General features: G+C 45.0%; 2 protein-coding genes and 1 long non-coding RNA gene across 5 annotated transcripts in view; all 3 read left to right on the top strand.

The window, feature by feature from the left end:
• LOC308317199 (uncharacterized protein) overlaps positions 1 to 8,791 on the top strand; it is a 10,607-nt gene extending 1,816 nt beyond the window's left edge. Inside the window, exons 4-6 of the mRNA XM_080766055.1 lie at positions 5,179 to 5,319; positions 6,491 to 8,308; positions 8,527 to 8,791. Coding sequence (XP_080622181.1) covers positions 5,179 to 5,319; positions 6,491 to 6,586 — 237 coding nt within the window. The 3' untranslated portion in view covers positions 6,587 to 8,308; positions 8,527 to 8,791. The remainder of the gene's footprint in view (positions 1 to 5,178; positions 5,320 to 6,490; positions 8,309 to 8,526) is intronic.
• LOC308317127 lies at positions 1,906 to 2,745 on the top strand. The gene is made up of 3 exons (XR_013964226.1): positions 1,906 to 2,131; positions 2,439 to 2,506; positions 2,602 to 2,745. It is a non-coding gene; the product is annotated as an uncharacterized lncRNA (long non-coding RNA).
• A 695-nt stretch (positions 8,792 to 9,486) lies between the features above and the next one.
• Positions 9,487 to 15,000, top strand: part of lrrc2 (leucine rich repeat containing 2) — a 10,343-nt gene continuing 4,829 nt past the window's right edge. Inside the window, exons 1-6 of one of the 3 annotated variants that reach the window (XM_080766094.1) lie at positions 9,505 to 9,578; positions 10,726 to 10,952; positions 13,504 to 13,645; positions 13,908 to 14,020; positions 14,183 to 14,244; positions 14,790 to 14,946. In XM_080766094.1, coding sequence (XP_080622220.1) covers positions 13,509 to 13,645; positions 13,908 to 14,020; positions 14,183 to 14,244; positions 14,790 to 14,946 — 469 coding nt within the window. In that variant the 5' untranslated portion in view covers positions 9,505 to 9,578; positions 10,726 to 10,952; positions 13,504 to 13,508. Of the gene's footprint in view, positions 9,579 to 10,725; positions 10,953 to 13,502; positions 13,646 to 13,907; positions 14,021 to 14,182; positions 14,245 to 14,789; positions 14,947 to 15,000 lie in introns of all 3 variants that reach the window. The other 2 variants (XM_080766095.1, XM_080766096.1) reach the window with 2 other exon arrangements.

Raw genomic sequence — 15,000 nt, 5'->3', positions numbered from 1 at the left:
CACCACAGCTGAACCTACTCCAGGCACCACCACCACAGCTGAACCTACTCCAGCCACCACCACAGCTGCAGCTACTCCAGCCACCACCACAGCTGAACCTACTCCAGCCACCACCACAGCTGCAGCTACTCCAGCCACAACCACAGCTGAACCTACTCCAGGCACCACCACCACAGCTGAACCTACTCCAGCCACCACCACAGCTGAACCTACTCCAGCCACCACCACAGCTGAACCTACTCCAGCCACCACCACAGCTGCAGCTACTCCAGCCACCACCACAGCTGAACCTACTCCAGCCACCACCACAGCTGCAGCTACTCCAGCCACCACCACAGCTGAACCTACTCCAGGCACCACCACCACAGCTGAACCTACTCCAGCCACCACCACAGCTGAACCTACTCCAGCCACCACCACAGCTGAACCTACTCCAGCCACCACCACAGCTGAACCTACTCCAGCCACCACCACAGCTGAACCTACTCCAGCCACCACCACAGCTGAACCTACTCCAGCCACCACCACAGCTGAACCTACTCCAGGCACCACCACCACAGCTGAACCTACTCCAGCCACCACCACAGCTGAACCTACTCCAGCCACCACCACAGCTGAACCTACTCCAGCCACCACCACAGCTGAACCTACTCCAGCCACCACCACAGCTGAACCTACTCCAGCCACCACCACAGCTGAACCTACTCCAGGCACCACCACCACAGCTGAACCTACTCCAGCCACCACCACAGCTGAACCTACTCCAGGCACCACCACCACAGCTGAACCTACTCCAGCCACCACCACAGCTGAACCTACTCCAGCCACCACCACAGCTGAACCTACTCCAGGCACCACCACCACAGCTGAACCTACTCCAGCCACCACCACAGCTGAACCTACTCCAGCCACCACCACAGCTGAACCTACTCCAGCCACCACCACAGCTGAACCTACTCCAGCCACCACCACAGCTGAACCTACTCCAGCCACCACCACAGCTGAACCTACTCCAGCCACCACCACAGCTGAACCTACTCCAGCCACCACCACAGCTGAACCTACTCCAGCCACCACCACAGCTGAACCTACTCCAGCCACCACCACAGCTGAACCTACTCCAGCCACCACCACAGCTGAACCTACTCCAGGCACCACCACTGCTGAACCTACTCCAGGCACCACCACAGCTGAACCTACTCCAGGCACAACCACAGCTGAACCTGCTCCAGGCACCACCACAGCTGAACCTACTCCAGCCACCACCTCCACTACTCCAGGCACCACCACAGCTGAACCTACTCCAGGCACCACCACAGCTGAACCTGCTCCAGGCACCACCACAGCTGAACCTACTCCAGCCACCACCTCCACTACTCCAGGCACCACCACAGCTGAACCTACTCCAGCCACCACCTCCACTACTCCAGGCACCACCACAGCTGAACCTGCTCCAGGCACCACCACAGCTGAACCTACTCCAGGCACCACCTCCACTACTCCAGGCACCACCACAGCTGAACCTGCTCCAGGCACCACCACAGCTGAACCTACTCCAGGCACCACCTCCACTACTCCAGGCACCACCACAGCTGAACCTACTCCAGGCACCACCACAGCTGAACCTACTCCAGCCACCACCACAGCTGAACCTACTCCAGGCACCACCACAGCTGAACCTACTCCAGGCACCACCACAGCTGAACCTGCTCCAGGCACCACCACAGCTGAACCTACTCCAGGCACCACCACTGCTGAACCTACTCCAGCCACCACTTCCACTACTCCAGGCACCACCACAGCTGAACCTACTCCAGGCACCACCACAGCTGAACCTGCTCCAGGCACCACCACAGCTGAACCTACTCCAGCCACCACCTCCACTACTCCAGGCACCACCACAGCTGAACCTGCTCCAGGCACCACCACAGCTGAACCTACTCCAGCCACCACCACAGCTGAACCTACTCCAGCCACCACCACAGCCACCACAACTGCCTCGACAGATCCTCCTACTGCCGATGAAGACACCGTAACTCTTCAGTTTAGTCTCGTCCAAACCTTCACCTCTGATCTCTCCGACTCGTCCACCACAGAATATAAGAATTTGGCCGCCACAGTGGTCTCACAAGTAAGAGAAAATATTATGTGCTTTTTGTACTTAAACCAGAACATTCTAAATTCTAACTTATCAATATGTAATGGCATACAGGAATGTAGCTATTAATTAATATGTATTAATCAAATTTATGTCAGATGTGGATTGATTGATTGATTGATTGATTGATTGGTTTAAAAAAAAAAAGGAAATCAGTTCAACACGAAAAATGTAAGACAATTGGGGTGGGGGTAAAGTTTATTAAACTTCACTGCATTGCCACACATATTTCCATGCATCAGCAATTGAGTTAAAAGCTTTTTGCATTCTTCTCTTTAAGGTAAACTTGATTTACAACAGCAGCAGCAGCACATCATCGTTCAAACGCTCTATAGTCGACAGTTTCACGTAAGACAGATTTATTTTAATCACGACTTGCTTACTTTCCAAACGATTTGCAACTTAAATAAAAAGTCACTTTCTCTTTCTCACACACATTACAGGTCAGGATCAGTCGTTACTACAATGACACTGGTGTTCCAAAATGGCCCCGTTCCTTCCACAAGCGCAGTAGAAACAGCGATGAATACTGCTATTAGCAGTGGTTCCACCTCCCTGAACGTCATCCCAGGCTCCGCCAGCGCAACCGCTGCACCTCCTGCCACCACTGCACGTTAGTCCATTATCTAATTTATCCCCTCTATTCTGAGTTTTTTTGAGTGGTGCAACCACTCCTACAACCAGCAATGTCCGTGTACGTACCTGTGTAGGTGTGTGTGTACCTGTGTGTGCACATGAGCCTGAGTATGTTACTGATTTATACCAGTAGGGGGCGCCAGAAACAGAGGGAGGGGTAGTGCTGTGTCGAGAGAGAGAGAGAGAGAGAGAGAGAGAGAGAGAGAGAGAGAGAGAGAGAGAGAGAGAGAGAGAGGAGGGGGGGGGGGGGATTGCACCACTCAGTTCACACGTGTGTGATTTTTTTGATGGTGAGAAGCCTACTTGTTGTATTTCACACAATGAATGCCAATTTTGATAAATATAATGCTGAAAGAGCACTAGCACTTTGTGCTAAAACACCAACTTGATACTATACGAGCAGATCTAAGACACTTTATTTATTTATTTATTTTAATGCATAATTACAATTTAATTTAATCGCTGAAATGTCATATCATAATTATTTATCGTTGCTGTCGGGTGTATACTGTTCCTTTTTTATTATTTTAAAGAGGATTTGGGTTAGGGTTAGATCTACAAGCTCACTACACCTCACATTGCGAGGCATTGTGAGCTTGAAGATCTCTTATTTTCACTACCTTTGTGCGACACTGGTTTGAAATATGGAGATATGAGGTTTCTGCCCGATAGCAGCTATATACTGTATGGAGCTCAATCTGTCACTTGTTAGAATTATACGGAAAAGGTTAAATGATAAGTCTATAAGAATATGATGGGTTTTAAAGCCTCTGGAAACTTTTATATAATATCTGTCCTTAATTATTTACCAAATATGACTTAAAAGGAAACAATAAAATAGAAAAGTAGATTAATCAGATTTTATTTTGTGGTGCACCATCCAAAACGCTGAGGTTTAGCTGAGATGTTTAAGGAATACTAAATAAAATAGGGAATTACAAAATAGAAAGCGTCAAATGGAAGCCTCGAGCATAGGGGACTTATTATTATTATTATTATTAATAATAATAAAAACTATGACATTCTAAATTGCAAATTTCAGAACATCTGAATGTGTTGCAGCACACGGGGCACAGGTCTCCACCAGAGCAGGTCAGGTTGTGGCCTCCTGGTGGCGCTATAATAAGGCAATGTGAAAAGGGTGCCATTTCTTCTTACGCCTTGGTTGGCAATTGGATGATTTGAGGCATTTTGTTCCAAAAATGTGTTTTGTTGGTGGCACTATAACAGGCCAATGTGAAAAGGGTGGGATATATTCCTCAGCCTAGTAGGAAAGTGCGTGAAAGATTTCACGTAAATTGCACGCTGCGCTCATGATTTGAGGCATTTTGTTCAAAACTGGCCAATCCTGCATATTTTGAAAGCCAATGATAGCCAATAAGGATGGAATATGAAATATCGGACAGATCTGTCTTATGGAGGAGTAATATCAAAACATTTGTTTTACAAAAGTCAGCCTCCTGGTGGCGCTATAACAGGCCGTTCTGGAACATTTGGGGCAGAGGTGCATCGTTGGAATCGTGTGTGTGTGTGTGTGTGTGTGTGTGTGTGTGTGTGTGCAAAATTTGGCATCGACCATGTTAACAGTGCCGGAGATTAGCTGGTAACAGACGGACGGACAAGCACACACACACACACACACACACACGGACGGAGTGCAAAACATACTCTCTCCCCATGCCTTCGGCCTGGTGGAGACAATAAAACTAATCATTGTATTTGTGTAAGTAATAAACTGGGGATGTTTCATGGTGATAACTAATTCCATTTTGACCTGTACGTATACTGTAGTATAGGTACATTTACCTGTACGTATACTGTAGTATAGGTACATTTACATTACGTATACTGTAGTATAGGTACATTTACCTGTACGTATACTGTAGTATAGGTACATTTACATTTACATTCTTTACTGTAGTATAGGTACATTTACATTTACATTACGTATACTGTAGTATAGGTACATTTACCTGTACGTATACTGTAGTATAGGTACATTTACATTTACATTCTTTACTGTAGTATAGGTACATTTACATTTACATTACGTATACTGTAGTATAGGTACATTTACCTGTACGTATACTGTAGTATACTGTAGTATACTGTAGTATACTGTAGTATAGGTACATTTACATTTACATTTACATTTACATTTACCTGTACGTATACTGTAGTATAGGTACATTTACATTTACATTTACATTTACCTGTACGTATACTGTAGTATAGGTACATTTACATTTACATTTACATTTACCTGTACGTATACTGTAGTATAGGTACATTTACATTACGTATACTGTAGTATACTGTAGTATACTGTAGTATAGGTACATTTACATTTACATTCTTTCCTCCCCTTTCCCAACATTTCAGAGGCATCGTCGACGACGTCAGGCAGCAGCACGCCTCGGCCAACAGATATACCCGTTGGTCGCGCCATCCTCGGCCTGAAGATGACGCTCTCCTCAGAGACACCTTTAACCGATGAAGACATCGAGAATATTTTGTTCCCACAGGTTAGTATTGTAATCAAACTATAACTACATGATCAATTTAACCATCCGCACATGCGGGTGTGACTTGTCCTGTGCCATTTAATCAATGAATTAATTAAGTGTTACAGGACTCTGGAGGAGCCCAGGTTTGAACCCGTTTGAACTGGGAACCTTTGTGGTTCCAATCCAGTCACTTAGTACCTCTGAGCCACTAGAGCCCCTTCCTTCACGCTATACCAAAGGGCCTTAGTATCCAGTCACTTAATACCTCTGAGCCACTAGAGCCCCTTCCTTCACGCTATACCAAAGGGCCTTAGTATCCAGTCACTTAATACCTCTGAGCCACTAGAGCCCCTTCCTTCACGCTATACCAAAGGGCCTTAGTATCCAGTCACTTAATACCTCTGAGCCACTAGAGCCCCTTCCTTCACGCTATGCCAAAGGGCCTTAGTATCCAGTCACTTAATACCTCTGAGCCATTAGCCCCTTCCTTCACGCTATACCAAAGGGCCTTAGTATCCAGTCTCTTAGTACCTCTGAGCCACCAGAGCCCCTTCCTTCACGCTATACCAAAGGGCCTTAGTATCCAGTCTCTTAGTACCTCTGAGCCACTAGAGCCCCTTCCTTCACGCTATACCAAAGGGCCTGCCCTTAGTATCCAGTCTCTTAATACCTCTGAGCCACTAGCCCCTTCCTTCACGCTATACCAAAGGGCCTTAGTATCCAGTCACTTAATACCTCTGAGCCATTAGCCCCTTCCTTCACGCTATACCAAAGGGCCTTAGTATCCAGTCTCTTAGTACCTCTGAGCCACTAGAGCCCCTTCCTTCACGCTATACCAAAGGGCCTTAGTATCCAGTCTCTTAGTACCTCTGAGCCACTAGAGCCCCTTCCTTCACGCTATACCAAAGGGCCTGCCCTTAGTATCCAGTCTCTTAATACCTCTGAGCCACTAGCCCCTTCCTTCACGCTATACCAAAGGGCCTTAGTATCCAGTCTCTTAGTACCTCTGACCCACTAGAGCCCCTTCCTTCACGCTATACCAAAGGGCCTTAGTATGCAGTCTCTTAGTACCTCTGAGCCACTAGAGCCCCTTCCTTCACGCTATGCCATCTCAAAACCACATGAAGCAAAATATGCCTTTAAGAGCCGTCACACATCAAAGACACATTTTCTTCTTTTTCACTTCCAGCTTAAAGAGGAGCTGGTCAGGCGGGGCTTTCCACCAGACAAAGTGGCAGACGTCATACTAAAGCTGACAAAGGTTCAAGACATAAGTGACAAGTAAAGCTACAGCACCCCCTTCTGGTCACTTCTAGTGTTGCCTCTATGTAACTGGACCCTCTTGTAAACGAGTGTAATAAAATGCTTTATTGGGTGGATCGTCCACTCACAGTCTTTGTATCGAGTTGTGCTTGAAATGTACTGTAATTCTGCTAATTCTGTCAATAGATATTTAAATCAATAAATCAATGGAGATTGGAGACTAATTTTAGTTTGGTTGTTTCTACAGTAGCTGGGCTAATGTTAAAATGTATTTAGTTTTTGGTATGTCAATGGTATGAGACTATTATTGATACACAGAAGAAAACAGCTGTTAAAACATTTAAACATACTACTGTATTCAATTATGTTTAATAGCCTACATTCAACATTACTTAATTATACACCTATATATTAATGGGATCGAACTTTTTTTCAAATTTGTATTCGTAAAGCAAAATGTATCGTTTCACCGTTATAATTGTTGATATTTAGGGCTGCATTTACATTTCTATACAAGAATGGAAATGGTAAAAAGGAAATTAAGAGAGTTTGGTCAGTGAACCAACATACTGTAGGCCTGACAGAAGGATCATATCTATGTTCAGGTGTTATGAAACTCTGTTCTAAGTATTGGACCCTCATCTGGTTCTGGTGTGTGACGACCCGGTTGATATTTCCATGGTTCGGCGGCGGACAGACAGACAGGATAGCCCGGGAGAAGATATTAACATGACACCAAGACTTGGTCACATTAAAACGTTCACCCATTTGATTACACATACAGCAACATATATAGCTTGGATACTTCATGTCCTAATGACGTCACTGACTAGACATCACAATCACTGCCTGCAGCACGCGGCCTTCAGCGTGCTCCAACACAGCTCTAAAGTATGTTACAGTTCAGGCAGTGCACAATACGTACAGTGTATATTCACGTACAACTACATTGTACAAGTAGACAGCATGTTGTATACTACAACATCAAGGTCCTAGTTAGTTAAGTTAGTTAGTTAGTTAACTAACTTAACTAACTAACTCAGCGTCCTAACTAACTCCAGATCCACTGAAAGGAGGGGCTGGGACGATGTGAAAATGACATGTCACGATTATTGTGGCAAAAATAATTGTGATGACCAAAAAAGAAAAATGCTTAAAAACTTGACAAAATGTCACTGTTGTTACCACTTGAATCCCCTGCATTCCCCAGCATCCCTATTCTGGGGGGGAACATTTGCCAAAAATTGCCTGATCTACAAGCTCACAACACGTTGCGAATCGATTTGAGTATAGTGAAATAAGAGCCTACCAAATACACTTTACAGGTCTGTTTTTATCAAGAATAGAGGGAGTAAGTGGTACTGAATTTATCAAGAATAGAGGGAGTAAGTGGTACTGAATTTATCAAGATTAGAGGGAGTAAGTGGTACTGAATTTATCAAGAATAGAGGGAGGAAGTGGTACTGAATTTATCAAGAATAGAGGGAGTAAGTGGTACTGAATTTATCAAGAATAGAGGGAGTAAGTGGTACTGAATTTATCAACAGCTAATTCATCTTAATATGACGGAGGACAATTTCATGATAAATTATAATCTCCACGATAATGATTATTGTGAGCATCTTTATCACGATAAATGATAATGACTATCGTGTATAGGAGGAGGATATTATTATACGCACACGGCACACCAGTCTTAATAGTGGTGCCATGCAGCTCACGGCAGAAACATCTAAGAGGAGAAGTCTTAAGGCCTATTCATAGTCTGGATTTTCGGTGGTGAGCTGACCACCGCTCCGGTGGTGAGGTGACCACCGGAGCTGAAATAACGTTGAGCGGTGGTGAGTAAAAACAGAGAGAAGGGCTGGAGCGGTGGCGGTGGTTTGCTCTTCACCGTGGCTCGTGACGTCATGTTGTAGTTCGGTGGTCACCTAACCACCGAAAATCCAGACTATGTATGAGCCTTAAAAAGGACAAAAGAGTGGCCGCACACACCGATAGCCAAAGTGCTGATTATTTATTAGGACGCAGAGAATGAGAAACCAACGTTTCAGCAGATGCAACCGTCTTCTTCAATAATGATTATCGTCCCATCCCTAATTGAAAGAGAACAGTACGATGCTTTGATTTCACCGCGAAGAAAAAGAGCACTACTTCCACACACTTTTCTCTTCTTTTTTTAATCTAAGCACATAATCAAACGAATTGAATAAATGCATTCCTTATTCCTGTAATAAATACTCTTCATTTACAATGGACAAAGAAAGTGTCTCTCTTGTTCAGTAGCTTTGCCTAATTCTAACTCTAACCCCAAACCCCTAACATGACGTAAATTACCATCTGCTCCCGACTGCATCATAAACCCGAAAAAGGAACGCTGCCCATGGCTATATATGCTTGTGAGGACATCATTGCATTTCTATGAATGACCATGAATAAAAAAAAGCTGTGCATTCTTAACCCAAGCCTTAAAGCCGTTAAGCAGCCGGTACGTCTACTGTACACAAGTTCACACGTACGTGACGGCGCGGCTATTTTCACCTGCATGACACCCGCGGCTATGAATCAGGATTCAGCTTGACTCCCAAAAGCTTAACCTCTAAATGCCCAGAAGGCCTATTAAATATAACCCTATACCCCGAACCTTAATCTTTACAAGCCTTTACAACTTCACCAAAACACGTTCAACCATAAAAACAAACTGTTTCTCCTGCGAGTGGCCAGGAAAATGAACGGTCCTCCTAAACGTCTATTTCTCAAATTGTACTACTTGCCCTCACAAGTATAGCAAGACAAGTATACACAGTTACACACACTCACACATGCACACACTCACTCACACACACAGGGTCACGTCTCTGACTGACTGCATGGATATAAATAGCACCCTGGGTGACACACACACACACGCACATGCATACACAGTGTCACAGCTTGGTGGGTTGGTATTGGTAAACAAGCAGCAGTTGAAGGGAGACGTAAAGATTTAAACACAACTATACACACACACACAGGTAAGACCACACACACACACACACACACACACACACACACACACACACACAATGAGTCCTTCATATTGCATATTGCTCTGTTTTAACTGCATGCAGGTTCACAGGTGCTGGTGAGGCTGTACTGTTGGCCTGATACGTTATGCTGTATTTATGGATACGTTTTGGAGTGTGTGTGTGTGTGTGTGTGTGTGTGTGTGTGCGCGCGCTCGCACGTGCGTGTGTGTGTGTGACTGTGACTCACATGCAGTCCACAGGCAATTTGAGGCAAATCACGGCACTTTTTCGGAGCCTAAATTATTCATTATGTACAACAGGTCGTTTCGAGAAAGCAATCCGATTGGTTTCTAGCTTTCTAGCCGTGCTTAAACCACAATATTGGAACACCTAATCAAAACAAAGAAATCACCGGCTCTGTTCTCCCAGAGTGCAGCAGCTAGACTCAGTGGCTAGGCACTGTAGCTAGTTTATTTGGATATTTGTTCTGGGTTTTTGGGTTTAATTGAGGTCATTGAGGTCACTTTTACTTGGCTCTGGAATAATTCATACTTTGTATCATCAGCATTATACTGCTCAAAAAGTAATGCTGCCCAGCAATGATATTTTGGAATGATTTATCAACTTATGTTTAATTGAACAAGTTACACAGCATGTTTGGGTTTTTTTTGTAAACACAGCAAACATCAACACCAAGTAAACACAGCAAACATCAACACCAAGCAAACACAGCAAACATCAACACCAAGTAAACACAGCAAACATCAACAGACAACACCAAGCAAACACAGCAAACATCAACACCAAGCAAACACAGCAAACATCAACAGACAACACCAAGCAAACACAGCAAACATCAACACCAAGCAAACACAGCAAACATCAACACCAAGCAAACACAGCAAACATCAACACCAAGTAAACGCAGCAAACACAACAACATGCATACAACGACTTGCCAAAATTCAACATCTACAAACATTGTCATTGACACAACCCAGTCCCTAATAAAAGAGGATATGGACTTGTCAATTAAGTCAAGTCCACCATAATATGAAAATGATCATTATAAAAGTAATAACATTGCTTGGTTCACAAGCTTCCTCACCTATTAAACTTCTTCTTTTTCTACTTTTGTATTTTCCTTCCACAGTTTGGGATTTTATCCTCACAATAGTAATTGTATTCCCCTGTGCTGTTTATTTACACCCACCCAAAGTATCTCCTTGCTAGTTGCTACCACTCCTTTCCAATATTCTCAGCCTCTGTTGGCTGAGTTGGCACAAGCCCTCTCTCAGAATATTCTCCAGCTCTTCAGGACTCTCCAGGCTGCAGCCAAGTCCTTCACCAAACACTCAAATGCAGGCTTTTGGACCAAAGGTAGGCCGCACACCTGGTCAACCCTTTTATGCACTCCTCTTTCTATGTGTGCTCTACCCCTGCCCAGGGGTAGAGTGGCCGGATTGAAAAGGGTGCACACTCTTATAAGTAATGGTATTACTGCTTTAAAGATCTACTTCATCTCATCAATACACCTATAGTTTCATTATATAGATATTCCACTGTTCTTAGCTTCCACTGTTCTGGTTCTAAGTTTACGTAGGATGATGACTTTATATGTATTTGATGTATCACCGTGTTGTTTTTGTTCCTGCTTACTGTAAATCGCTCTGGATTAACAGCGTCTGATAAATGAATGCATTGTAAATGTCACTATGTCAGCGCTGCTGTGAGTCACCCTAGACGCCTGTCTGTCTGCATGTCTGTCTGCATGTCTGTCTGTCTGTCTGTCTGTCTGTGTGTGTGTGACAGGGGGGGGGGGGGGGGTGTGTTATGTTGCTATTGTCCTCTGACAGGAGCTGTTGTGTTGAATCGTAACCAGGCTGTAAATCCACAAACAGCTTCACACTTACACTGGATTCACCACAGCCATCTTGCCATCAAGGTGATACTATAGGTGACACTTCCCATAGACAGCCCATTCATCCAAACAGAAACGTCCTCTCTAATTATATTAAACAACATCAAAATCACCAACATTGCAGCTGTAGGGAAAGCTTGAATTATCCTCTTTAAATCTATAATGTTTTTTGTTTCATAAAAATCCACCGTAGACATGTTATGAGCTATATATACTTCCTGTCAAGAGATTCCTTGCAGATGATTTGTTGTCTAAGTATCAGAGTTTGGAAGCGCTCGTTATCAGTAAAGCAACCTCAAATTCAAAACAGGTGGTATGCATGGGCCGTTGAGTGATATTCAACGAGCGCTTCCAAACTCCAATACTTAAAAAAAAATCACATGCAAGAAATGTCTTGGGGTCACGACCTGGTGAGGACCATTGTGCTCGTTCATTTTTATTGATAAAGATCACCTTATCGATCAGGCTTATCGAGCCGGGTTCCTATCGAGCTCCACTATCGAGCATTTTCTATTGTTTTGTGGAAAGACGGGAGACGATACATTCTGAACAGCACCAGTATCTTTCACTATAAGGGCCTTCAACTACAGTACTTTTCTAACAGACAGAAGGCCGCTATGCTCGATAACAGGCTTGATAAGCCCAGAGCTTATTGATAACGGGTACTCAATAAGCTTGTTATCGGATTTTTATTTTACAAACAGGTCACATAAAGTCAGACTGCTTAGCAGTAATGGGACAATCAGTCAGCCCGAAGGCTGCCCTGAAACTCTTCATTTTAACATGCCTTCTAGCGAGTTAAACTTTTGCCGAACATGACTATACTAAAGACAAGAATAGGGTGTAGGTCATTAACCCATTCTGACCTGAGATCAGATTCATACGAGGTTTTCACTGGACACACACTGGTCTGATTAACCCATTCTGACCTGAGATCAGATTCAAAAAATGTCAGTCGTTCTTCGATTTTTCAAAAAATAGCAGACCTACAAGCTCATAGCGCGCCACTCGGTGGCGCGCTATGAGCTTGTAGATCTGCTATTTTCCAATAGCTAAAGCATAACATGATGCTAACACCAAAATGGGTGCCCGGTCAGAATGGGTTAAGGTCAAGAACATGGTAGCCACGGAAACCTCAGACGTTTTTATTTCCAGGGAGAGAAAATAAAAGTCTGGGTCCGAGTCCACTTCAATTCGGCATAGAGTAGCGCAAACGTCGATCAGTCTCTGCTGATTTCTGATCATCTGCACCTTCGTTAAATTGACGCACACGCACACGTACACACACACACACTCCTCTCTCTCTCTGTCGCTCCAACTAATTCGTCTCATGTCGCACAGCTGCGTTTAGATTCTCCCGGCGGATCCTGCCGGGAGCTGAAAGCATAGGTGGACCCCTAAGAACATGGTGACACCAAACCTTTGGGCAGCAACATTCAGACCCCACCATCTCCTCCATGGACAGTGTCTAACACACTGCCAGGGAGCACAGGTGCTAACACTCGTTTAAATAGTAAGAGGGACAGGCAGATGATTGGTCCAGCTTGATGAGAGGCGGCATGAAACAGGTAGGACTCCTCCCACGCACAGGACCTGAGAGTGAGAGCTGCAGTCAGTAACAAACTACATACTTGCAGTTGCACGCACACACACACACACACACACACACACACACACACACACACACACAACAATGGCTGTTTTGACTAATTGGGATTCCATAGAAGTTCAGCATGTCTGATGGAAGTATGTCGCACAGATCTACAAGCTCTGAGCTTGTATGATCTGTTATTTTAAGATGGAGCATGTTCAGAAGCATCTTCTGTGAGACGGGAACAGTCTCTGACATTCCATGGAAACACAGCATAAAGTAAAGCCTCCTCTCCTCTCCTCTCCTCTCCTCTCCTCTCCTCTCCTCTCCTCTCCTCTCCTCTCCTCTCCTCTCCTCTCCTCTCCTCTCCTCTCCTCTCCTCTCCTCCCCTCTCCCCTCCCCTCCTCTCCTCTCCTCAGTGACCATGCGTTCAGAGCGGGTCAGAGCGGAGGTGACCTATGACCTCTCGTCGGTCAGAGGGCTGTGGGAGGGGCGGGTCAAACAGTACCGCCACAAGCAGAGGCAGGAGAAGGAGAGAGTGGAGAAGAGCGCGCTCACCAAGTAAGCCTCACCACGCGGACCTGGAGGTGGCGCTGTTGAGCACTAACTCACTTCACCAATAAGCATGCATTTATACCATGTCCCTAAGATGGAATGTTAAATGATTAATTTGATTTGATCCACTTCTATCTAAAGATGCATTTGATGCAGACGGACAGACAGACAGACAGACAGACTATGTTCCCCTATGACAGAAGAGTCTTAGTCAAATGAGCACGCACGCACACACACACACACACACACTAACTGTATCTCTGCGTAGAATCGACCAGCAGTGGCAGTACCGTATCTTATGTAAGAGTCTGGGAAGCAGTGAAGAGAACCGACTGCAGCAATACCTAGACCGCTCTGTTACCAAGGAGCACGCACACACAGGTTGGTACCACGCGCACACACACACACACACACACACACACACACACACACACACACACACACACACACGTTTGTACTTGTGGTGACATCAATTTGTCAGCCCTATAAGTTAACCCCTTATCTAAACTGTTCTGTCTGTCTGTCTGTCTGTCTGTCTTTCAGAACCAGGGTGCCAGGATGAAGGGAGCAAACTTATCTTCCGTCTGGATGGAAAGAAGTGGAGGGTAGGTTGACCTTATGAAAGAAGTGGAGGGTAGGTTGACCTTATGAAAGAAGTGGAGGGTAGGTTGACCTTATGAAAGAAGTGGAGGGTAGGTTGACCTTATGAAAGAAGTGGAGGGTATGGTTGACCTTATGAAAGAAGTGGAGGGTAAGGTTGACCTTATGAAAGAAGTGGAGGGTAAGGTTGACCTTATGAAAGAAGTGGAGGGTAAGGTTGACCTTATGAAAGAAGTGGAGGGTAGGTTGACCTTATGAAAGAAGTGCAGGGTAAGGTTGACCTTATGAAAGAAGTGGAGGGTAAGGTTGACCTTATGAAAGAAGTGGAGGGTAAGGTTGACCTTATGAAAGAAGTGCAGGGTAAGGTTGACTTTATGAAAGAAGTGGAGGGTAAGGTTGACCTTATGAAAATAAAAGAGGAGATCTGCACATGGACCGTTTTCAAAGCTCTCAAACAAATGTATTGACAACAGAGAGCGGAAAACAATACAACGCTTGGGCCTCGTCAGGAAGGCCACCCATTGTGATTGTTGTCTTTGCTGCCCCCTAGGGCTTTCCCACGGAGCTGCAGTGGATGACCTACCTGAAGGAGTGGCACGTCAGCGGCACCAAGATCACCTGTCTGCCTGACTACCTGTCTCACTTCACAGAGCTCAGCGTGCTGGAGCTCCCCAAAAACTGTCTCACCCACCTCCCTGCTGAGATAGGTCTGTCTGTCTGTCTGTCTGTCTGTCTGTCTGCCCGTGGGTCCGTTATAGAGG

The sequence above is a fragment of the Protomyctophum bolini genome (assembly GCF_963924005.1).
Source record: "Protomyctophum bolini genome assembly, chromosome: 6".
In the NCBI taxonomy this organism is placed as follows: Eukaryota; Metazoa; Chordata; class Actinopteri; order Myctophiformes; family Myctophidae; genus Protomyctophum; species Protomyctophum bolini.
The sequence above is the reverse complement of the archived record's forward strand: the minus strand, read 5'-3'. Positions and strand labels throughout refer to the sequence as shown.